General features: G+C 41.6%; 1 protein-coding gene across 1 annotated transcript in view; it reads right to left on the bottom strand.

Moving 5' to 3' along the window:
• The window catches only part of MYH15 (myosin heavy chain 15), a 49381-nt gene extending 25578 nt beyond the window's left edge, over positions 1-23803 (bottom strand). Inside the window, exons 1-19 of the mRNA XM_087756185.1 lie at positions 23785-23803; positions 20821-20966; positions 19629-19732; positions 18782-18925; positions 16898-17054; positions 15405-15432; positions 14431-14524; positions 13019-13039; positions 12326-12418; positions 10946-11009; positions 10754-10852; positions 8723-8826; positions 8150-8288; positions 7453-7571; positions 6204-6353; positions 5010-5180; positions 3800-3979; positions 2380-2512; positions 484-551 (exon numbers count right to left, since the gene is read on the bottom strand). Coding sequence (XP_087612311.1) covers positions 484-551; positions 2380-2512; positions 3800-3979; positions 5010-5180; positions 6204-6353; positions 7453-7571; positions 8150-8288; positions 8723-8826; positions 10754-10852; positions 10946-11009; positions 12326-12418; positions 13019-13039; positions 14431-14524; positions 15405-15432; positions 16898-17054; positions 18782-18925; positions 19629-19732; positions 20821-20911 — 1959 coding nt within the window. The 5' untranslated portion in view covers positions 20912-20966; positions 23785-23803. The remainder of the gene's footprint in view (positions 1-483; positions 552-2379; positions 2513-3799; positions 3980-5009; positions 5181-6203; positions 6354-7452; positions 7572-8149; positions 8289-8722; positions 8827-10753; positions 10853-10945; positions 11010-12325; positions 12419-13018; positions 13040-14430; positions 14525-15404; positions 15433-16897; positions 17055-18781; positions 18926-19628; positions 19733-20820; positions 20967-23784) is intronic.
• Between the last annotated feature and the right edge of the window lie 892 nt (positions 23804-24695).

A 24695-nucleotide genomic window follows, 5' to 3' on the forward strand; every position in this document is an offset into this window, starting at 1 on the left:
AGCGACAGCTTCCACCAGGAGCACATGCCAGTCCCAGTAGAAGGGAATTACTTGGGGGAAAAAGAGGCTACATGCCACTCCATTCAACAACTTTTGTTTTCCGTGACTGCTCTAACTCTAGGATCCAGTTACAAACAGTAATCAGAAAGGGACTAGCAAATTACTTGTAATCAGTTCCTGTTCCAAAGACATGCATGAAGCTATAAGCCACAAAATAAGCAATAAAGGTTGTTCGCAACATTTTGTGATACTTTCTCAAATAGAATAAAAAACACTTAATCGCCTGAATGCTAAAAGAAGATAAAATGGAGCAGCCCCTCACACATGCAGTTTTAATGTATTCGCTTAACCCAAGTCAATAACCCAGGCCCTGAATCAAATTCCGATGTTGGATTTTGACTTTTTTGTCCATTACAATCCCTAACATTCCTCTTCAATGTATTATCTTAACTCAAACCATCAGGTGGGAAGAGATAAACAAACCTTGTGCAATGAGGACACGGTTTGAAAAGAAGCACCTTTCTTGCGTTTCTTTTCTCCACCCTGGTCAGCTAAGAAAAAAATGAAATAAATAAAAATCACAATCTGTATCTCAGTAAGGGGTGCAGGCAGGGCACGGGAGACAGCCAAACTGTTCTAATAGTACAGCTTCCTTTGAATGAAAGGCATAGCTAATGACTTGATGGCTCTGGCTGCTCAAACATTACACAAAAACTTCTGAACATCAAGTGTGATGTATCACAAGTTTGCAGCAATCTGTCCATGCTCAGGATTTTTGTCAAAGACCACTGTAAGCTTTCTGGATTGCATTTGCATTTCAGATCTAGACAGCATCACTTGTTATGCAGAAAGTCCATAAATATGAATAAGGCAGAAAAAGAACTTTTAACAAAATAGAGTAGTTTGTAGTTCATTAAAAAGCCTATAGGGTGAGACAACGTAGAAAAAGAAAAAGCTAAAGAAAAGTAATGCTTATGGAAAATTTATACTGCATATTGTACTGTATAGACACTGATTCTCACGTGTCTGCTATGCAGACACTGAACTTGTGCAAGTAACTTTTGTCTAGAATAGAGGGAAATGAATATTTGTAATTTTAAATATAGTAGCTTTGCATCCCCTGAATTTTGCTTAAAGCTTCAGAGTCAAAATCACTCAGATACTCCAAAGGATCTCTAGTTTCTGACATGGCCTTTATGAAGTTTCACAAGAGCCAAACATGACCCAAAAATGTACATCAATTGCTGTAGCTTTCTAGACACTGGACCATTAGATCATTCCCAGGAGGTCTGGCATTCTGTCACCTGTCAACAACAGTCAACATAAAAGGAGAAGTGAAGAGTGCAATGTGCTTGATGCAATTATCCACAGCCTTTCCGCCTTTTGAAAGTGACACTGCTGAGACTGGAAGAGGCTAATCTGGACAGGCCGTTCTTCTCTCCTGACACTGAGGAAAAGCAAGGTAGTCTTCTGACAGAGAGGAATATCCACAGGCAAACAGGCAGTTAGTAACTTGCAAGAATTTGCTAGTGGCAGGATTTTTGTTATTTACATTCAGCTCCGTCTCTTATTCACATTATGAAGCCTGCAGCCTGCTTGCTTCCTCACAAAGTGTCTTATGATTCATGACAACAACATCTGTAGAAATGAGGTTACTAATAAATAGGCTGTAAGTGATTGCAACTTCAGGACATAAGAGCTACATCTTTGTAATGAATGCCAGTCGTATTTACTTACGATCAATTTTTTGGATGCTCGCTACTTGTCTTCTTACAAATAAAAGAGTTCTGTGTAATGCATACAGCTTAAATATGTTCTCAGACATACATTAGTCTTGTCAAACAAAAAACCCAACAGCAACCAAAAAGCAAGATGCATTGGCAAAATCTTCTACTTTGGCCAAAGTGGAATGGTGTTCAGGAAACTTCGGTGTCTACTTGCCACTAATCCAACAAAATATTCCAAAACACTCTCTTAAACTTTGTATTATTTAATTCAGGGTGGCTAGCAAGGAGGACTACAGCGTGGGAAAAAAGAGCTGTTCTTGTTCATAGGCATTTATGTACAAAATTTTTTATGCAACATTTGCTTGCATATCTGAACACTTGCATGCTCAAACTCCCACTGGAGTGTTCACAACACAGAGATTTCCTTGCCAAAATTGCTCAGAGGTATTACGCATTCAAACTAGCTGAGTTAATGGCCTCCTTGGTATAACCAGCAAACTCCTACAGATGCTGTGTGCATCTAAATAATTAGTCACTGCCCCATTTAGCATTGAGTCAATTGCAGTTGAGAGAATTGGTTTGTTTCTTAAATTCATTCCCAAGCATACATCCCAGCAATGAAAGAAAACCCATGTAAGCTGATTCTGCTTACCGCTGTCAGCACCAACGTAGCTTTCAAACAAGCTTGCCAGGAGTTTGTTGGATGATTTTTGGAAAATACCTACTACAGTTTCATTAAGTGGGTCTTTGTTCTTCTCAAGCCACCCAATGATGTTATAGGGAACCTACAGCAAGACATTGAAAACAAACCAGAGGTTGAAAATGTTCCCCTTCAGAGCAGCCAGTAGTTCTTTATGGTTTGGCTTGAAACCAATGACCTTTTGTGAAGTGCTGCTCTCAGAGCAGTACCAGCCACCCAATTTCTCATCACTTTCCCTCCAATTCTCTGCTTCCTAATTCCCAGATCTCTCTTTCTAATGATAACTATCTGAATCCCACATACCCCTTCCAAACTATCTGGTCCCTACATCTTCTCATGGACTCCATGCGGCTGGCTGTAGAGATACCACATCATCAGTGTTCCAGGAACCCTGCTACTAACTGCTGAACTATAAAATATGCAAATAATAATTTCACTTCACAACAACATACTACACTGGAATAATAAAGATTTTCTGACAGAAATTTAATGACTAAAAATCTAACTCTTGGACTTTGCCACAGCTCTGTTTAGTGGAAAAATATGTTCCATTAATCGTACCACAAGGGGATAGAAATTCTAATTTACTTTGCTGCATACATTAACAACTACACATAAAGAGCAAGATGTACATTATTTCTCTTAATAAATAGAAAATTAGCTTAATGTTCAATTATAATTTGAAATTAACAGCATCAGGTAGGTTCCAGCTCTGCTGTGCTGAGGCTTCATAACAACTCTAGTTTGATAGAAAATTTCCTGTGTCCCTCTCAAATTCTTTCTGCCCATCTGGTCTGAAAACAGAGCTTTGAAACTGGGCAAGTTTTGGCTCAGGTATCACAGTACTGGATTGTATTCCAGTTCTCCCCATCATCAGCGGACATGTTAACTCAACTTTCACAGAATTAACCACATTGCCCTTGGCTACTTTGACACACTGGTTCTAACGTGAGTAAAAAGTGATGTTAAATCTTTTTTTTTTTTTTTTTAAGCATCCCTGAAGTTAGGCAGAAATTCTTCAGTTCATTTGTATGGGGAACCAAGATGGAAAGTTAGATGCTGCTGCTGCTTAATCGCTAGTCTGAATCTGATTATAGGAAAAGTGATAAAGGAAAGGCAAGGCATATTTTCAGCAAAAGCACTGTTAGCCTTCCTCAGTTTGTTTTGTTTTATTTGTGTATCCAAGGACCAGATGTCTTGGAGTCTGGTGGCATCTTACTGTGTTGCAGAGAGAGTAGATGTCTGCTTTTACTCCTCACTGTTCCTTTCTTCCCCTCTTCATCCTTCCCACCCTCCCTTGTTGTGCGCTGTGGGGCGAACCCCACCAGGAAGACCTTTAATATGAAGTCTACCCGCCAGCAGAGGAACTTACTGCACCGGCATAATGAAGAAGTTCAAAGTGAGCTTCATATTTCCTTTTCTTATCAGGCCTGGGCTTCTGGAAGTTAGGTGACTTGCCAAGATGATTGTCATAGAGTTTGGCTTTGAATGTCATATCCGTAGCTTTCGGGAACATACATTCCTCTTCAAGGATGGACAGGATTCCCAGTGGCTGTGGATTTAAGAACATCTTTGTTGGAAAATGCTTAAGCTGCCTGCTTTCACTAGCTGTGCAGCCTTTAAGTTTGATCTGATGGAATTTTAAGCCTGCAAAATTTCTTCTCGTTCTGAGGAGGAAGCCTTTGTTCTGTTAAAATAGTAACCACACCTTTGACTATTCAATATGTCACTTCTGCCTTAGGAGACTTTATGATGGCTTCCAGAAAGGGTTTGATTTACGTTTCAAGGCAGTTGGACCAACTAGCATTTTATTATTCATGTCTCAGGAAAAGATGAACTAACTTCCTAGCACTGGACAGATTGTTTGAGGGACTAGGATCGTGCGCAGATATCCTACCCCTGGAGAAGAAAGTGATCAAGTAGAAAAGCACTGAATAATCAGCCTTTCTACTCCAGCTGTTCCAAATGTCCTGCTAATGCAAAACTCAAAATTTCATTTTTTCCTCACAGATCAGCAGGGTTAGGTGCCATGCCATAAGAGATGGCAGAAAGAGAGATACAGCAAGGGACAGCTGTCCCCACCAGGACCACATTATACTCACAAAGAAGAGAAAAGGAAAGGCGCATCCCATGCTGGGGAAGCGGTGAGAGGGAACATGTAATGTAAGAAACAGGAGCCTCACAGGGAGAGGTACAGGGCACGCGGCTGAGGCATAACATTTGCACTGAAAAGCTGACAAGTATGTTTGATGTTAAGCATATGTGGAACAAAGTAAATGGAAGAACAGTAGGGACAGAGAAGGACAAAAGTAAAAACGAAGGAAGATTATACAACCATACAAATTAACAGCTACAGCTTGTGGTTACTGTTGCCTCTGTACGGCAAACTTACGGAGGTCAGGCCAAGTAGCCACAAATGCTGCAAATATTAATTTTTCTTTAATTCTGTATTGCGTGTAGAAAGGCAAGAAACTTGTCCCGCTGCTTATCCTACTCTGTTCACTGGGACTTGAGGATGTCTCCAGGGGAGCACCATGAATAAAACCAATCCAGTAAATACGCCTTAGCACTCCTGTACATACCTTCTCAATTAGATCAATGCAGGCCTGCAGGTCCATGCCAAAATCAATGAATACCCATTCAATGCCTTCCTTCTTATACTCTTCTTGCTCCAGAACAAACATGTGATGATTGAAAAACTGTTGCAGTTTCTCATTAGTGTAATTGATGCAGAGTTGCTCAAAGCTGTTAAACTGCAGAAGGCGATAAAAAAGGAAGCATTTGCACCACAGTTAACTATGGTAAGGGCTTGGTGGAACAGCAAGGAGGAAACTGTTTATATCTAAAACCTTCTAAACAGTAACTGCTGAAGAAACTACTGAGCATAACACTGAAGGATAAGGAGGGGGGAGTTCAGTAGCAGGCTGCTGGCTGCCTCATAGAATCAGAATGGTTTGAGCTGGAACGTGCTGTCCTCCAGAGACTGAGGATGCCCAGACTTGTGCAGGTCTCTCAGGATGCATGTGCTTTTCCTTCAGCAGCATGCCACACCAGTCCCGTAAAACAGAGCCAACGAGCTCTTTGCTCTGCTGCGTATGGAGAGCAACTCTTAGCAGCAACAGCATTAAGCACTCATCTTCAGGAATGGATTATGAGAAATAGAAGTTGTGACGTGCTTTTCTCACATACACTTGTTTACAACGATGACAGAATCACAGAACAGCCCAGGTTGGAAGGGACCTCACAAGATCAGCTGGTCCAGCCTTTCATGGGAGAGGGAGCCTAGATGAGATTGTCTAGCACCCTGTCCAATCGCATCTTGAAAACCTCCAGTGATGGGGACTCTACGAAGTCCCTGGGGAGGTTGCTCCAGTGAATGATTGTTCTCACTGTAAAAAAATTTCTTTCTTATATCGAGATGAAGATATATTTCTTATATTGAGATACAATGACAAAGAAATATCATACCCTATAAAAGATGCTTTCTCTCAAAGAGAAAGAGTGGGAACAATACATTCTCCTAAAACACAGCCCAAAGCATGTGAGATGTTGTCTTTGCTAAAGGTTGCCACCCTCTTCCTCCCCAGCTGTGCTAAATGCTGACTGTTTTCTATATCTATTTATGGAAAACCCTTGTAAAATCATATACACTATTTGCTTGATGGCTTTCTCAGCACTTTGCCTTCTGTTCACTTAGAAAAAGAAATGCCCACCCAAGAGCTATCGCTCGGTATCTTTTATGTCCTTCCACCAAGTCCTCACACATTAATACTCACATCAAAGATTTCAAACCCGGCAATATCCAGAACTCCAATGAAGAACTGTCTTGGCAGCTTAGTGTCCAAGGTCTTGTTGATACGGACCACCAGCCATTTGAACATTCGATCATACACTGCCTTAGATAGGGCTCCAACAGCATACAAAACCTAAAATATATGTTTCAAAATACCACTGTGTGGAACAGAATTCACTGTGGAACACAAGGGTTTCAGTGCAGTAGCCTGTTTCAATCCCTACTTACGGTTTAAAGGAAATTTCACAATGGTTCTTATAATCGCCAAGGCATACTTAATACAACACACAGTTTCTCCCATTATCTATGCTGACTTTTCTTCAAATCCTTGTTATGTATATGTATGTATACTAACACGTACATAAAGTGTACTAGTAGGTACTAGTAAAGTACCTCTTAGGGAAAGATTTGGACAGCAAATTGCAAAAGTTTTAATCCCTTACATTGCTGTGGAAGTTAGGAACGAGAAAGCTCACGGGCTGAATACCAGCCATGATGTCCAGAGCTACTGCTAGAATAAGGGAAGTCAGTACTCAAGTTTCTCATTGCCATTTACTTCTAATTTTTGAGAAATGCTATGGCATAAGCAAGCGATAGGAAAAGTCTGTCGAGTCTCTTCTTTAGCCTATGCGCAACTACACTGATAGGACAGACCTCTCTCCAGCAGTTTTCTAGTTTCTGAGCCTGTACCACAGCCTGCCTTCAAATAACCATTTTCATTGTAGCCAAAATGCTGCAGCATCTTCTACAATACTGCGACAGCTGCAGCAGGGCTAACCCAAGGACTTTTGTTTGCTAAATTAAGAGATACCTTTAAGTGGATATTGCCTTCAGCTGATTGAGGTCGCACAGAGCTTAAAATTACATGAATAATGAATGAGTGATGAGTGAATAAATAATCCATGGCTCAACTCTTCTAGGTAACTATTCTCATCCAGAATTAGATATCAATCCCCATGTGTTTTTACTGCACCTGGTTTCCTTGAGTGGCTGCTACTAACACATCAGAAAAACAATCCTATCAAAGGCAGTGCCAGCCACTATTCCTTTGTCCATCTCTTCACCAGTTTCCTGCACTTTCACTGTCTATTCCTCCAAGTTTGGCAATGTAAAATGAGAACAGGTACTAGAGGTACGTGTTAATATTTCTAGCAGCTGTCTATCTTCCTGAGATGTTACAGATGAATCCTCAAGGCTTGTGGGACAGGTATCCCCTGAAAGCTTCTCCTTACCTGTTCAACACTTTGACCTTTGGTCACATACTCATTGCCAACTTTGACTCTAGGGTGCAATAAACCCTTAACCAAATCGGAGGAGTTGATTCCCATTAGGTAGGCAGCTTTGTCAGCACCTGATCAAGAGAAAAAAGGTTTCAACTGGCTTTGAACTTCTACATGGAAACATGTCTAGCCAAGAAAAAAAGTATTAAATACATCCACTTCCAAAGAGAATCTGGATGAAGACCTTGCTCTTTTAATGTTTTGTGTTAGGTGTGCCTGTACTCTCCCTTGTGGTAGAGAAGGTCATCTAGCTACGTTAGACCCCGATTGCTGCAAGAATCACACTTGAGAAACTCTTCAGGTATAGGGAAAAGAACATATCTCCACACTGGTTATAGACAGTTTCAGGTGCAAGAGGAAGTAAAGAAGCAAGACCTGAAGACATGAAATAGAAAGCTAAGCCAACAACTTTTTACAACCATTTTGTTCAAATTTCATTGGGTTACTCTGACTGTGTCTGTTCACCTTCTACTAAGTAAGGTTACCCACCACTGAACAAGCCACTGCTACAAATAAAGCAGAGCACTCTTGGCTGAACAGGAGCTGCAGTGTGCAAGATCAAAGCAAACAGGCTGCTTCTTTCTCAACACAGTGCATGATACATGCCAGACTTTTGAAAGTAAGGAGTAATTTTAGGTGTTATTCTTACTTTCAGTGCCATCAGCCTCTGCCTGCTCTTCTCTGGGTCTTTGTTTGAATTTCATGTTCCCAAAGTGCATGATGGCACCTGTGAGCTTGTAGGAACCATATTTCTCATCGGGCACAAATCCCAAGATGTCCATGGCTTGCTGTGAAAAGGAAACACAGATATTTTGTCACTTCCCCATTCAAAAGCAATGGCATTTTGCAGCCCCGTAATCTACCGTTGCATGGCAGATATTACTAACCTGCCAAGGGGTGTTATCTCACAAAGCAGCCACTGGAACACCCTGAAGACCCAGCAGTGGCTGGGGAGCAGGAGGAGAGCTCCCTTTATCTAGCATTTTATATATCAAAATTATAAGAACATTGTGCCCACGGGCATTACACAGAGCAAGGCCAGATTCAAAAGTATAGTAGTTTATCAGGCCTTGTGCTTCATAGTATGAATGCAATTAAGACCCATTTATGCTTTCAATTTAGTCCAATAGTTTCAGTGACAGAAGTTAGGCTTCTGCCAGCACTTTTCCTCCCCACATGCACCTAATCTATGAAGCACAAAGTCAAATCAATACAGGCTTACGTCTGTTGCCATCAATTCTTCTCCATCATCCAAGTTGTCCACTGTAACTACTCCTTGTGAGCAAAAGTGGTAGTCATATGGGTTGGTAGATACCAGTAGCATATCTGTAAAAGAACTGCCAAGGTCAAAACTGCCATCCATTCAGGATATCCCAAAAAAATAGAGATCGAAAGATTGACTCTGACATACATTTGTCTCTGCACAACTCTGTATAAAGTTGTTTTCTGTTTTTTTACAACTGCAGGGCAGCAACCAACACTTTCATTCTACTATTCCAGTCTGAAGATCAAGATTTAGAGAAAGTCTGAATAAAAAGAATATGGGAATACTCCATACACTCTATTAAGCATGTTTTGCAGTATACTGAATTAATAATTTCCCCTATAGCCCTACTTTCTGTCTTGCATGCCTGTAGGGGTAAAAATCCCATCTAAGTACAGAGGGGAAAAAGATTTTAGTATGGTCTAAGACAGGGACAATGGGCATGGTTCCCCTCTTTTATAACAGACTCACAAAATAGTGACTTCCAGGACTCTTTGCAGAAGACACTTGGCTCAAAAGTCTGAATATGGCTCTTTTTTTCTCTCCTCTTTCCTTTTCCTTCACATCAAAGCCCAGAAATGTAGAGTTGTTTTCTAGAAAGCTAGCTGGCTCCAGAACTACAGTGAGAGTCGTGCTTCCCCATATCAACAGAAAGTTTCACCCACATGCAGCAGACCAAGGTTTGGTCTAGATTTCAATCTTTTATATACATACACACATACCTACATGTCTAAATATGTGTCTATGTAAATATATATACATCTATCAATATATGTGTATAAAAAAATCATATTCTCTAAAAGTCTATCACTTTGCTATGTAGTCACTATGTTATGTATTCATTTAACTACATTTGTATTTTTCTATATTTATACTTATCTATATTTGTACTTATCTATATTTAGACATGTATGTGTTTATATACAAATGCATACATTTCTTGTCTACAAAACAGAACTCCCCACTGGTTTCAGCCTCTTCAAGAGCCTGCAGACATGCTCCTGCTGGCCAGAAAGGCATGTGCTGTTGTAGAGTACACAGACAGACAGTTTATGAGAAAGACCATATTTTCCCAGCACAGGGATTCACACAGTAATCTCAGTGCAATGCTTCCTTGAAATCTTTCCCGTAATCATCATTAATTAGGCCACGTAAAAGCTAAGAGGGTTAGGGACTTGACCACGCGCTGTCAGGATAATAAGACTTCAAAACAGATTATGATTGCTATGGCTTAGTAGGAGTTTAGTGGAGCAATAAAGTGACTTTTCAATTTATTTTATAAAATGTGTTCCTTCAGAGCACAAATTTAAGTCAGCAAACCATATCACTTAAATAACTAGTAAAGGTTTTATTCAAAGCGTTAGGAGATGGGAGCAGAGACACCTCATCTGCTCTCTGCTCTTCTCTAGCAGGTCTATGGGACCACATTCACCCAGGGGAAGCTTGAAAGGGGCAATCACCACATAATCAGCAGCAGGCAGCTTTGCATTTTCTCTCTTGCTACACAACATGCTAGGATGCCAGTTTTGGCACTTGGGGCAGAAAGAGGAAACTAGCTTTTCTTCATGGACTTATAAGCAAATCTCATATGTGAAAATCTGGATAATTAAAGTTTTATCACCACAAATGCTTTTGGAGGCATAGCATTTTCCAGATGTTTTGAGACTTTGGATTACACAAATTCAGTGTGACATTTTTTGCCTTTATAATGCTACGTTTTAAAAGTCCTGTCTGAGTCTCATTCCCTGTAGATTAATCTGTAATATCACTTCACTTTATAGGGTACCTGCATCAGTATATGACAGAAAAATGGTCTCTGTTGCTGCCATTGGAACGGCATCTTTAAAAGAGTGTATTTGACAGTGGAAGTTCAGTTTCATCAAGTGGAAGCGTAAGGGCCTTTCTGCACATGGGTTTGCCCCCTCCACAGCCACTGTCTACTCAGCTGAAGGTTGGTTCTTAAAAGCTGTGGATTCACGTAATGCTTACCCAGTAACTCTGGTTTCTTTCCTGACAGGATTTGGTAGAAGATGTGATAGTCTCTTTCGCCCGGTTGCTGGAAAATCACTCGGGATTTCTCCAATAAATCTAGTCGCACAAAAGAAAATTTAGTGAGAAAGGCTCTCCAGGCTTTCAGATGAGCAATTGTATTTTTTTAAAAGGAGAGAGTTTGCTGCTTACAAATCTCAATATCAGCAGATGACAGCTTGCCTGTGGTTCCAAAATGGATTCGGATAAATTTACCCTAATTCACACAGAAGAATATTCTAATTAGTGCATATGGTATACACAGAGGGAAACAAAGGATGCTGTTTGAAGGCAATCATTTGGCCCAAAGAATCAGTTTATGCTAACTCCTTGGCTTTGCACAGGCAGATTTTCAATGAGAAATATCAAACAATGATATTACACTTTTCCAAGCCTAAATTACTTACAGCTATGTAATCAGCTTGTGGGGAAAGGATAACAGTGTATTTATCTGCCAGACTAAGATATGGGAATGCACGTAGTTTCCTGTTTCATGATGCAGGTTTACTGTAATGCAGGATTCAGAGCAATAAGCCTACGCATAAGACACCCAGGCTTCTTTTTTGACTCCTCATTTGCAGACCTAACTTATATGCAACTACCTATGTCAGAAGGGTGCTGTGATTTTACACTGCTTTGTCCATTAAATTTGCATATTCATCCCCCAAAACTCATAAAAATTGAGTAGTTTTCATTTAATTTATCATATTCAAACACATCAACTTTTAAAAATAATTAATTTCCATTCCTGCTGACAAACTCCTTATACAACTGTGCAGCTTTCCACAGATGCTTACAACCTCTGACCGTCTCCACCCCTTCCAATTTCATTTTTAACTGGATTTGTTAGGGAAGCATGGGCTACAGACTCAGGCTGTCATCCTCGTGTTATTCCTTTTGGACCTCTGAGACAACATCAACCAGATGTGGCAGGGGCAGAGCTCCAGAGGGGATTGTTCTCCTGTAAACCTAATGGAAATGAGGAGAGGCCCACGGTCATGTCATCACTGAGGGACAAGCAGGGGCAGCTTACTCAGCCAAAAAGGTAGATGGTATGGGTCAAAGGTAGGAGTACTGCTCATGTGTGGCTCTGCAGAGGGGTAAGATGTGGGAGGGAGCAGGGACTGTGGTATATTTCTGACACTTAGTGACAACGTACAGCTATTATAGGGAAAGGGAATGACTTAGGCTAGTGGAAAATATGGTAGGAAAATAAGGCTATGTAGCAGAGGCAGTCTTGGGGAAGACCTGCCATTGCTGTTCAAAGAGCTTCATAAAGCTAGGCTTTGCTTTTCTCCTGATCGTGCACAGTTTAAACAATTATTCAGGGTGGATCTTTCTTTGTTTCTCTTCATCTTTAGTCCTTCCAGTAGTTTTTCCTGGTTATATTCTACTTTGTTATTCTTCCACTGTGTGGAAATCCAACCATTTTAGTGGACAAAGTAAGAAGCAACTTATGAAGGGATTATTACAGAGATGTTATTAACTGGCCATTGTTGAAGAGGACATCATTACGTTATGTTACAGACTTACAAAACGTGAGGAGTTGTCATTTCTCAGGGTTTTGGCATTTCCGAAAGCTTCTAGGGCTGGATTTGCTTGAATGATTTGATCCTCCAAGGTTCCCTGGAATCAAGGTTGAAATACTATTGAGAAACCTACAGGCCACAAACCAAACTCAGCTGTCAACTATAACTCAGCCATGCATTCCCTTATAGAGAGAAGCCTCCATAGCAAAGTGGTTTAGCTCCACCCTAGGGGTGGCACAGTGTGAATGGCATAACAGCAAGATTGTCAGTCAATTGTGAGTGCTTAAAAGGCTTCAAACATTCTGCTACTCTCTACTGTTTTGCTTTGTAGATTTGATATTTTATGCCATGTACATATGAAAGAAATCACCTTTTCTTCCCATGTACAGTGAAGCATGTGGGGACATCCAAGTGAATGTAGGAGAGGGACTACTGAAGACAGTGACAAGCACTAAAATGCATTAGATTTGAAAGCACTCGGAGCTTGTAATATTTGGGATTTTTGGAGATGAGAAAACCATAAACTGTCACTCCATGAATTTCAGTTTGCTGAAACAAACTACTTTAACTGCCTGGGCTCTAGGGATCCTTCACTGGGGGAACCATGCAAAGTGAAATGCTGAGGCTCGTGACACAGACTGACAGAGCCCAGTACCATTTTCACGTGGAAAAGAAAATAGCAAAGCTGATGACTTACCCCAGTTTTGGTAGCTGGTTGCTGTCAAAAGAGAAACACAATGGAGGAAAAAAAAAAGAGACAACGTGAGTACTAACATGAAGGACATCACAAAAGGTAAAGACTAGCAAAGTTAGATGTCTAGTGGGCACCAACACACAAGCAGGACTTTTTGAAGCCTTCCTTCAAAAACCACCTGTGACCATTACTTTGTGTGCACCATACATCACAAAATAGCCAAGTGCTGTTCCTACCCAGCTTGTTGTTTTAACCCCTGCTCCAAACATCTACCTGGTTTTGCTCTGTAGATGTTCCACAATGAACCAAAAGGCTAACTAACTGGACAGAGAAGAGAGACTGCTGCCAGGTGGTAAGAATAAAAGGATGTAAATGTAAACAGACAAGTTTTAGACAATTAGATCGTGCTGCACTTGAACTCTTGGATTATTGGAAAAAAAGGGGTGATAATAATGAAAATAAAATGCAGCCCGAGTTGATAAATTATGTGGAATATCTTGCAGCTGCAATATTTGTTATTTGCACAATTGTTCCATGAGCACACCAGATTTCAGATGCCACTATGAGCACTAAGCTCATTGCAGGCAGAAAGCTGGCTCTGGACTACTCAATCATTTGTTAAGACAGCCTTGAAGGCCTCAGGTGAATGTATATTAGATTTTGGTGATGTGAGTTATGTGTACAGAATCCAAGGCTGGCTGAAATTTTGACCTTATAAATACAGTTCATAGGAATCAGTTAATTCACCACAGAAGAGTGCTGAGTCTTCAAGTGCAATGAAGCTTGTAGTGAATAAGCTCATAGCAACACAAGATAAAAAGCAGCATGAATACAGTATTCACTGCAACCTTAGAGAGCACGTATAAGCAGAACAGCACTTATCCAAAGAGAAATACAGAAAAGCTGATTGAAAAAATCTTTTGTCAAAACATTCCTTTTTGTGGACAAAAAAGCTTTCAACAAAACAGATGTTTTGATGAGAAATTACAATCCTAGCCCTTTTGAAGACTATTTTCCATGGGGAAAAAAAAATAAATCAAATTTTTTAATCTTCACAGTCTCCCCGTCTTTTGACCAGCTTTTACATGATCAGAAACGTCTTTAACACACATGAAAACAAACTCCTAGAAAAAAGCAGCAGCAACAAGCAGCTCTTCAGAACCAGGAGTGGTTTTGCTGCTCCATCTGGAGCACGGCAAGTTCAGGTGAGCATTGCCTTTCCACCTTCAGAACAGCATGCTCTCAGTGACACCATGTAGAAGCATCAGTATCTTTTCCCAGCAGTTTCTTTTCTTAACCATGCCTATTGAGTTCTAGCACATGGTCTAGTGTTCGGGATGCAGACTTGTGAGGTTAGTTGTACACAGCAGAAAAACCTTGGGAGCTTGAAATGAAACAGCCACCAGCAGACTTACGCTCTTTTTACCAGGTTCCCCCAGGGCTGCCACTGTGGCAAAGTACTGGATGACACGTTTCGTGTTGACAGTCTTGCCAGCACCGGATTCTCCGCTAAAGGAAGGAGGAAGATAGCATAGGTATTGCTCAAACAGCTGTAACTCGTCCTTTCACCCTCCTCCTGTCCTGTCAGCTCCCCCCAGCCCACAGGCTGTTCTCAGAATCACTGACTCTGGTTTCTGCTGTTGTTTGGCCATTTCAGTGGAAATCACATTAAATTGACTGAATGAAGAGGTGAATGCCAATGATAGTAGCAACTAATTCTTCATGTGACTGGGCTCAGAAATCTAGTACAAACCCATGGTACACTGAGCTTCCTTAGGGGCATGAAGTTTTATTACAAACATCCAGACTGAGGATCAGAGGTATACCTATATACACCTAATGAGTTAGAAAGCATACAGAAAAGCTGCAGTAATTTGCTGGCATTACCCAGGGGTGCATGTGAACTGTGTAGAGAGACACCCAACTCTCCATCTTTCATGCTTGCCAGTAAATTACATGCCTCTTCTTTTCTGCCTTGGTCATTTCCCTCCCTTTCGATGTGTCTACACAGCAGTCTTAAATATAATTTGCAGCAAGAGCAACCACATTGAAAAGAAGGAGTCTTCCGTGTCCAAAGAGGGCAGCCACAGCAAGGCTAACCCCAGAAGAAGCTTCTTCAACTGCCTGCTGAGTTGTTTTCATGCCTACTTGGAATGAACACCAGATGGGGATCAGAAATGGGCCAGCCTCCATCAAACCCTTAGCTACTCCTTTCCCATGGGGTTCAAGGCAGCCATCAGATGGCCAAATTCCCAGTTACTTGGCTTGGATCAAGTTCCAGGCAATTTAGCTGAGCTTTCAATGGTCAACTTGTATTTCAGTAGGATTTTTTTCTTCTAAGTTTTTCACAGCAACAGAGTCTCAAATCAGTCAAAAAAGAAGCACTTACGTGATCAGCATAGACTGATTCTCCCGATCTGTGGGGGGGGTGGGGGTGGGGAGGAAGAGAGACAAACTTAGTAGGCTGTACAAATTGCTTATTATAATTGCAAATGAGTACCAACTATTCCAGAATCAGTCCTGCAAGGACAGGAGAGAATCACATGAAGCAGAGATGGAAAGATAAAAACTAGTATCCCCTACTCTGACCTCCAGCAGTGCAAGTTCTAGCCCTGCCCTGAATCCTCCTTTTGTGTTTTGTTCAAGTTGATATTAAAGACCTGTCAGTTATGCACATTCCCCTGTGTCTAGGAAACTATAATAAAGAAAGTAATTTCCTGTTATCAAAATGTTTCTTTTCTTACTCCTGAGTATGTCTTTGCTCACATCTGACTCTTCTGCTCTTGAAATACTAGACCAATCCAAGTAATTTTGCTGTTTGTTCACAGGCTGTTCCTTACTATGCATACGTACTCTTCTTCTGTTGGCCATGCTGCTGGAATGAAGTTTTATAGTGTCCCCACTATTAATGGTCTGACCAGAAATAAGCATTTATTAGAACACTTTGCAGCCTTAATATGCTATTAACCAAGCAGCAAATGCTAAATCATAGCAGCTTCCCAAGCCATTGAGCCTAAATTCCTCTTTTCTTTTTTCATTCCAGTCATCATGACAGCCTACATATTGGGCAGCCTTGACGTATTTCACTCTTATCTGATAAAAGAGCATCTCTTTGCAGCCACACACACATCCCCTCTGCGCAGGATCTTCTGTCCCCTCACAGCTGTGGCACTTTCCATTTTATTAAAACCAGTTACAGCAGGATGTGTTCCCACCAAGTCTCTTTGGGATTTACCCTGCCACCTCGCCTGACCTGGTGTGAGCACATCACTGCTGCCCTCTGCTGATAAACTCTTTTTTTTCCGGTAATTTGAGGGTCAGGGTGAGAAAATTTCACAGGAAAATCTGGAGTTTGTTGCCCCAGGGTTGGCACCCAGACCCACGACAGTCAGTGCAACACTGACCCACGGCAGGTTTGTGCAAGTGATGTGCACACAGCACCCTGGATAGCTGGCCTTCACTAACCTTTGAGTGCATACATCTTGTAAGGGTTAGAATACTGAGCATAAACTGACAGTAAGTTTATTTTTGAGGTTGGGAAAATACTTACAGACCTTTGGGGGATGGCCCCATTTCTGTTACAAACTGGCACATTCACCCAGTTCAGGCAGCTAAATTTGTGCACCTTACAGATAACGCATATATAGAGCTTACTGTTACCAGAAGGACCACAGGGACAGTCAGGGGAGTTTAAAGAAAAACCAAACCAAACCAAACAAAAACCCTCCCCAAACATTGATGCAGACTGCCAAGCCCCTGTTGCTTGTAGAGTATTTGCATATTTGTTGCACACTGCAAAAGCTCTCACAAACTTCCACACAATACCAGTCACATTGGCTAAAAAAAGCAACACCGAATTTGAAAGCAAACAGTGCCACTTACTACGCAGCATGTCGTGGTACGCGTTATCAGCAATCGAGAAGATGTGAGGAGGAGCCTCTGAGCGCCTTTTGCCTTTGTATGCAGCAACCACCTCTGACTTGTAGACAGGCAACCACTTGTAGGGATTTATGGTCACACAGAATAAACCAGAATAGGTCTAGAGAAGAACACAAAACAAGAGTGAAAAAAAAAACACTCAAGAAAAAAAAAAGTCCTAGTTAATCAAGCAGGACCTGACGTTGCCAGCTTCTGATTTGAGTTTGAATTCTGACTTGAATTTCAGCCTTTGATCTGAATTTCTAAAGCTACTGGTCTGCTAAGTGACTTCCTATTCACAATTGATATCAAAACTACAGATATTAAACAGTTTTCCAAAGGGGGAAAAGTATTTTCAAGATGACAACCAGAAACAGGAACAGCCCCTTCAGCAAAACAAAGGAGCAGCAAATAGACCTACGTCTGATTTTCTGCCTTGCTACCCCACGAGAGTTGTTTCCTCTTGAAAACATTCATTACAAAGGAAAGCAAAGTTACAGCTTTCCTGTTCGAACTCCATTCCTAGGAGGAGAAACAATGTCCCATTATTAATTTGATGTGAGCACCTTGGGGCAATTTCTGGTGGGTGATCAAAGAAAAAACAATTTCATAGTGTTATTCCCAAAGCTGTGGAGCTTTTTTCAGCTTTTGGAGAAACACAGTTGGTAAAAATCTACCTTTATAGTAGCTCTTTGGGCTGTCTACATCAGTTAGCTGGGGCCTGGTCGTTCTGAGGAAGAATGAGTTTTCAGTTGTAACCCCAGGGAACTGGTGTTAGCTGGTAACTTTTCAGGTACTTAGTCCAGGTTGAAGCAAAAATCTTCAAAGAATTCCAGTTATATGGGCACAAGCTCTATGTGCACCTAGATTAATGAGCCCAATTACATTCTAAAAGTTTCAGGTGAAATCCAGGTGTCTTTCCCTAAAAATAGCATTAGGACCTGTTCCAGAATGGCCTTGTCATGAGTTCTCTGTCCTATTTTCTACAAGGAAAAGAAAAACCCCAACCAGTAAATGGATTAAGGCAAGATGACAAATTTAATTTTCTACCTATACTGATCTGAAAGCAAAGCTATGCTTTAGGCCATACATGTCCATACAGGGGTTATTAGAGAAATGCAGAAAATGTTTAACAATCAGAATTTAAATGGGAAAAAGAGGGATTTGATCCTCTGATGAACACCACAAACCAGAACAGGGATTGGCTAGAAAACGTATAGATTCCCCTGACTGATTTCAGACACAACTGAATGCAGCAAACTGAGAACAAAAGTTTGGCTTCATAAAATTAGATGCTACTGAAGCTTGTTCTGGTGCTGACAGAAATTATGTTAATGATGTCATGGGGAAGATACAGAGCAAGGGAAAAGGCCAGAGCGAAACAAGGCAGATGTCATCACTGAAAATGAAGGGAATAAAATTACTGAACTAAAGATAGAAAGGCTCATACTTAAAAGAAGTTATGTGTGTGCTCTAAGCTTGAGGCATTGTTTCTTAACAAGGAAATCTCCATGGCTAGCATTGACATGGATTAATATTAGAAGAGGAAAAATAAACTAGGTCTCCCCAATGCCTTGATTGCTGAAAATACATCCCGTGACACCCCTCTCCTAGGCAAGCAAGCAAGCAAAACCAAAGAACTAGACACTATCATCTTATTCATTCAGTTTTGTCTGCATTCAGACACAAGCCAGCTCCAAGCAATTCCTTTCCTGAAGAGACGAGCAAGACCCTCAGTTTTGTGACTTATCGAAGACGTAAACTGAATATGAAGAACATAACATGTTCAAACACGAAATCTGCACTTGAAATGCTGATATCTAAATATACCCTTGGAATGACCCTTACATAGATCATCCAGTTGCTGTAGCGCTTTCTCAGATTGTACAACACAGATGCCTCATTCAGATGGGTCAGCATGGCCATGTCCTCGATCATGTCAAATTTGGGAGGGTTCATTGACTGCACGTCATCTTCTTTTATAGTCATGGTCTGCAAAGACAAATAAGTCTTCAAAACACTGGAAAACACTGGGATTCAAACACTGGAAAACACTGGGATTTTCTGTTGCTTCACACACCTTATAGGAGAACATATTTTTTTTTCCCTCGAAGAGGGAAGTCCTTCAGCTCAAACCCAGCCTATGTACATAATATTGTATGTTTTCACATACATAATACTATGTACATAATACTTATGTGCATAATACTATATGTATATGTATATATATAATACTATATATATAATACTATATGTATATGTATATATACTTACTTATGTACATAATACTATGTACATAATACTGTTTGTTTTCATAGCTATCAGAAGAATGGGGGAAGGCTGAGATGATAAAAGTAAGGAGTGCTGTGGCAGGGCTGCGAAAGGAGCCATGGGATTTAGCTACAGCCTGGGCTTTTACCTCTGGGCTCCAAACCAGAACTGGCTGGATGCACTCCTCTGCTCACAGACAGCCCGCTGCTGTGCAGTGGCTGATGGTCGCTCACCCACCACCGCATTGCTGGTTTTCCCTTGGTGGTTTTTCATGTGTCATTCTGATATGACGTCAGTTACTAGGGCTTCTCATTCGCAGCCCATTTCATGAAACAGGCAACTGCGCTTAAACTGGGACAGGTAATTTCTGGAGCTTGCTGCTCCAGCCTTGTTAGTCATGGATCAGACAAAACCAGTTTTGTACCCTTCCATCTGTTGTCTCCACGGTCACTTTGCCACCGCTGGTTTCTGTAATTTCAGCTTCAACGTAAGCTTTCTTTTCATCGGGAACCCAACATTTCTTCTTCCCTGTGAAATTAAGGAGACTGAGGGTTCACAGCCTTGCATTGAAGAGTAACACCATGCCTAGCTAAGCGAGATTGCTGGGTTACTTTTTCTGCACAAGTGACACAAAACCTCTGGGACCGCAGCAGGTGGGCAGTGCTGGAGAGCTGCCTGCCAAAGCAGGCGGCGTAGGGCTCCCAAATGTTGTCTCCCCTTTGAAACTACCACTTGGCTTCCTCTAGATCCTTCCAGCACAAGGTGTCAAAATATTTCACAAATGCTGGCTAAGCCTCAGCCTCCACGGGAAATCCATAATCATTATCACCAGTATGCAGATGGAGGAACTGAGATCCAAGCCCAAATTAAGGCGTTTGCTAAAAAGTCACACAGAAAATTGCGATCTGAGCGAGGAATTCAGCCCACATTATTTGCCTGCCAGCTATCAGATTTAACCTTATTCCTGCACATTCTTCTGAGGTAAAAACAGCAATTTTAATAACTCACATTGAGTTATGTATGCGGCTCGTTAGATTTTGGAGTAGCTGCACTAGACCTTAGGTCTTTAGTTACAGCAACTGTTCTGAATAGCGAAATGCTGTGGTTATTGGTGTGTTTATACTTACTACTACGCCTCAGGGCTCATATAAATCCATTTCATGAAAAAAAAAATTATGGGAAACTAAAAGCTAACATTAGATTGTCATACAGCCTGCAAATCAAACAGATGTACAGGTACAACATAATGAGACATTTAATCAGGCCGCAGAATCTCTGTCATCGCAGGAACATCAATGTGTGGTGTTTTTCTTTCAAACGGACAAAGAAGTGATCCCCCCCTTTAGCAGAGCAGTACAAATACACTTTGCTTCTAAATCCATCTAATTATTTACTTACCGTAAATTGATAGATTATTTCTATTTAGTACTACCTTTGGGTTTTTAATAGCTTTGCAGAATAAAGAAACCAGAACTTGATTGAACCAGCTACCTCAAACAGCAGCAGCAACAGAGGCTTTGCATCCTGCTTTGTTCTGCATTCCCAAAACTACACTTGGATGTAACCCTTATCCCTCTTAACTGACCACTGGCAGCATAAAGGGTACTGCAACTCACCATCGAAGGCGACGGTCTGTGCCATCATCAACTCCTTCTCGCTCTTTCGGAGGAAGGGAGCAGCCTCCCCGAATTCCGACATGTCCATCATCTTGGCAAGGGTTCAAGGTGGCACAGTTCAAAGAGGGAAAAAAAAGGGACCTGGTCTACCAAAGAAGGGGGGGGAGGAGAAAAAAAAAATATTTTGGGGATGATCTGAGGCAATACAAAACACTCAGCACAATGTGGCAGGTGGCTGCTGAAAGTGATGATTAACTTGAAACACAAATACCTAACACAGATTTGGGGCTATACTGCACCCTTAGTTAAATGCTTCCCTGGCTCAGCTCATTTAAAGCCAGCCAGATCCTGTGTGGTTCAAAACCTCGATATGGGTCACAGTTATCTCCACAGGAGAATTTAATCTCTTCTTTGTGGCACAAATGGTGCTTAAGAGCAGGAGATAAAACGGACCACTTGAAGCTGCGATTTTAAAAACCACTTAGCGGGGGCCTGGTCTGGCCCCTTTCAAATTTGCCTGGAGCAGGCATATGCTCTCCAGCACATCTGCCAGGGGCTGTGCCACTCGGCCACTTCAAGCATCGTCTCATCGTTTTCTGGGAATCACGGAGCAAGACTTCACTGCTGCAAACTGAAAACTGCTGCAAGGGTGTGCGTTACATGCTTGGTGCAGCTCCGGGGATGTATGCCCACGCTCGTGCTGGAGAAAGCCAGCACTGGAGCTGGAAACAGCTCTGCGACCTGCAGCATGCTCCCCTGATCGCACAAATTAGCATGTTAGAAAAACCAGGACTAACACGGCACGGGGAGGTCCTGTGCTGGTATAGGTTCCCAAGTTGCTGGTACCTCCAAATTCACCGGCTTGGGTATCCCCCTGCTTCAAGGCACGGCAGAGGGCAAGTGTATCTGCAGTATTGGTGCAAGGGCTTCACAGTTTTTTAGGCTGATTTGAGCTTATTAGTCCATCTTAATACGTACACTTATTTTCTCAAATGACAAGGCCACAATGTTTAGGAGCCTTTTATCATGAAAGAAAGGGCAGGGGACATGGGTGTAAGTGAGACCAATTTGCTGGGTTTGTACTGCCAAGCAATTAATTTGATTGTGAGGTACCCTCTAAAGTGATTGTACAGATATGTTTTTATTTATTTTTTTTTATACACGCACACAAATACTTACACACAGACACATATGTGTGTAAAATACTCAGGGTGCTGTCCAGAGAACATCTAAAAGAAGTTCCAGTGCTAAAAGGTGTACACACAAACACACACAATTTAAGAATTTCAGATTTTTTTTTCTTTGAAGACACCATTTGATTACTATTTGAAGCTGTACAAATAACCCTCAGATATTACCTCTTCCCTTGTTTTATTTACTGTGCAATATCCAGAGCAGCTGGACAAATTTTCAAGAGCCCTATCAAGACAGACACTGTGTCTTTCAAAATTTAATTCAATTTCTTTCTAACAAAATCTGATAGGGATAAAAACTCTTCATCAACCAAGGCTGTGGTTTTTTTTCAACACATTCCTCCCAGGGAATGTAAAGCCCTAAGACAGCAGAGCTGCCAAATGTTTTACATTCAGCCCTCTCCTGCTGCTGCAGTACAAGCTTGAGACCTTCTGTCTTGTTGCTGTAGAGCATAAACTTTCTTCCTCAGAACTAGCCTTAACTTTTTTCCTTTTAAAGATTAAGGGCCTACATAAGCACAACTATCACCAATTATTTTAACATCGTCTGGGCTGATCAAAGCTCCCAGCTGGAGGCACAACTCAAAACCAGCATGGCAAAGTCTCTCTCCCATGGGGAGTGCGTCTTAGCTCTAGTGGAGCAATGAAATTACATCAGTCCATACCTTTAAACAGAACAGCGTTAGAGCATGTAAGTGTCATTTCACATTAAACATGCAAATGCCAGAGGAGCCACTCCAGTGTTAATCTCTAGGACTCAGGACAGATTCTCACAAGTCCTAATATACACTAAAGTACTCCAAACCACTTCTGTGCAACCTAGCTCCAATTGCAGACCTCTTAGGGACAGTCACTCAGCTATCACCTTCTGATTTTATTTCTTTCATATATACTCAGGGCCAGCCGCTATGGCAAACATGTTATGGTGTAAAGAAGCACTACAGCAGCTGGGAGAGAATCCCTTTTTCTTCATCAGTCTCATGTGCTTGGAGTTACGACAGAGGTCGGAGCCCAGGCAGCGCACACCTTGTGGGTGCAGAGAACTCCGTCAGGCAAATCCATTGCCAGCTGTGAGAAATTGGAAATGTTGTTTGGTTTATGGTCATAGGATTATTTTTAAAAGGCAGTATAGTAAGGAAAGACAAGAGAGAGCTAAAGATGTTGGCTTTCCTTTCAGTCCGTTCTAGCTAACAACAAAAAGAGGTGGCCCTTGTATATGAACTTTGGAAGATCCTTGAAAACACCTACACCCTGTAGAAAGCCAATATTGTTGGAAGAGCTACTGTAGTGCTAACAGCCTGTCCACAACAGCAACGACAGCAGGCATCGCCTGTCTTTGAAAGGGAACCCAGAAATTCTCCAAGGGTTGTAACTCAGGTTGGACTGAAGAACTCCTTGGACCAAGGAGCTGCTTAAAATTGCAAATTGCATAAGTCATCACCTCTTGCAGATGATAGAGAAGACAGAAAATATGACTTGCAGGTACTGGCTAATCAGTCCACCCAGACACATAATTACAAGGGACCTGACAGTTTCCTAAGCAGTTATTCTAGCTGGCTAAATGAATGTGCTGACGTTAGAGAAGAAACATGTATTTGCCACCCTAGCATTCAAGCAGCATCCTAGGATGACTAACATAGTGCTGTATGTTTAGTGATATTACTGCTAAAACCTTAAGCCACATGAAAACCTTAGTCACATCAAAACCACGGCACAGTGTTAGAGCACAGCTGGCTACCCCCATTTAGAAGTGAGAGAGGTTGGTACTCACCCTGCAGAGCACACAGAAAGTGTCACAACTCCGCCTGGTCCAGACTTTATATGCCCCTATCTCAAGGTCACTGGTGATAACTGTTTAAAGGCGTCAGCAGTTTTCCTCCATGCCTATATTTGTCTGCCGGATCCCTGGTGAGGAGACAATGAGGGGACACGTGTGGCTGCGCCCTGGCGAAGGGGGGGCAGGAATGTCAGCGGGGAGCGGCACGCTCCTCGCCGGCCGCCCCTCGCCACGCCATTCTTGCTCCATGACTTCATGGAAGAAGCTTTTCCTGCCTCTGTGTTTTCACAGGGACAAGCATTGCTTTTCCAAGTGCCTCAGAACTTAACTACCATGGGCTTGTGGGGGGTGAGGTGGAAATTAAGACTATTCAGATGTAACTCCCCTAGAAGATAAAAATCAAAGCTTCTTGTGCAAGGTACAAGTGATTTTAAAGGGAATTTCGTTATGTGAACCAAATTGCCTTCAAGCAACGAAGCTAGGATGTGACTTCTCACATCCCAGTCAAGCACCTTAAACCCCTTTCTTGGGCCCCAGAGGGTAAAAGACAAGCCTATAGGCTTAGGTTTGGGATACATAGGTATTCCCCAGTTTATGAGCAAGGCAAGACAGTGAAGAAATTGAAGAACATATTGATTCTGCCTGGAAAGTGAATCACAGAAAATGAACAAAGTAGGCATCAATTTTAGTGAGTGCTTTGCTTCAGGAAACCCATTTATGAGACCGAGTTTAGGCAATGTTTGGCCTTCTTATTGTAAACTAATTTTTCCTATAAAACAAATGCCATAAATAACTCGGGTCTCATTTCACTTCGGCCCATAATAGCAGAACAACTGACACATCCAGATTGACTTGCTTTTACCAGCATGGGTAAATATATAGGTTTCCTTCGGTTCTAGCATAAA

The sequence above is a fragment of the Nipponia nippon genome, unplaced genomic scaffold (assembly GCF_047370975.1).
Source record: "Nipponia nippon isolate SJK-2023a ecotype South Korea unplaced genomic scaffold, ASM4737097v1 scaffold_2, whole genome shotgun sequence".
Classification (NCBI taxonomy): Eukaryota; Metazoa; Chordata; class Aves; order Pelecaniformes; family Threskiornithidae; genus Nipponia; species Nipponia nippon.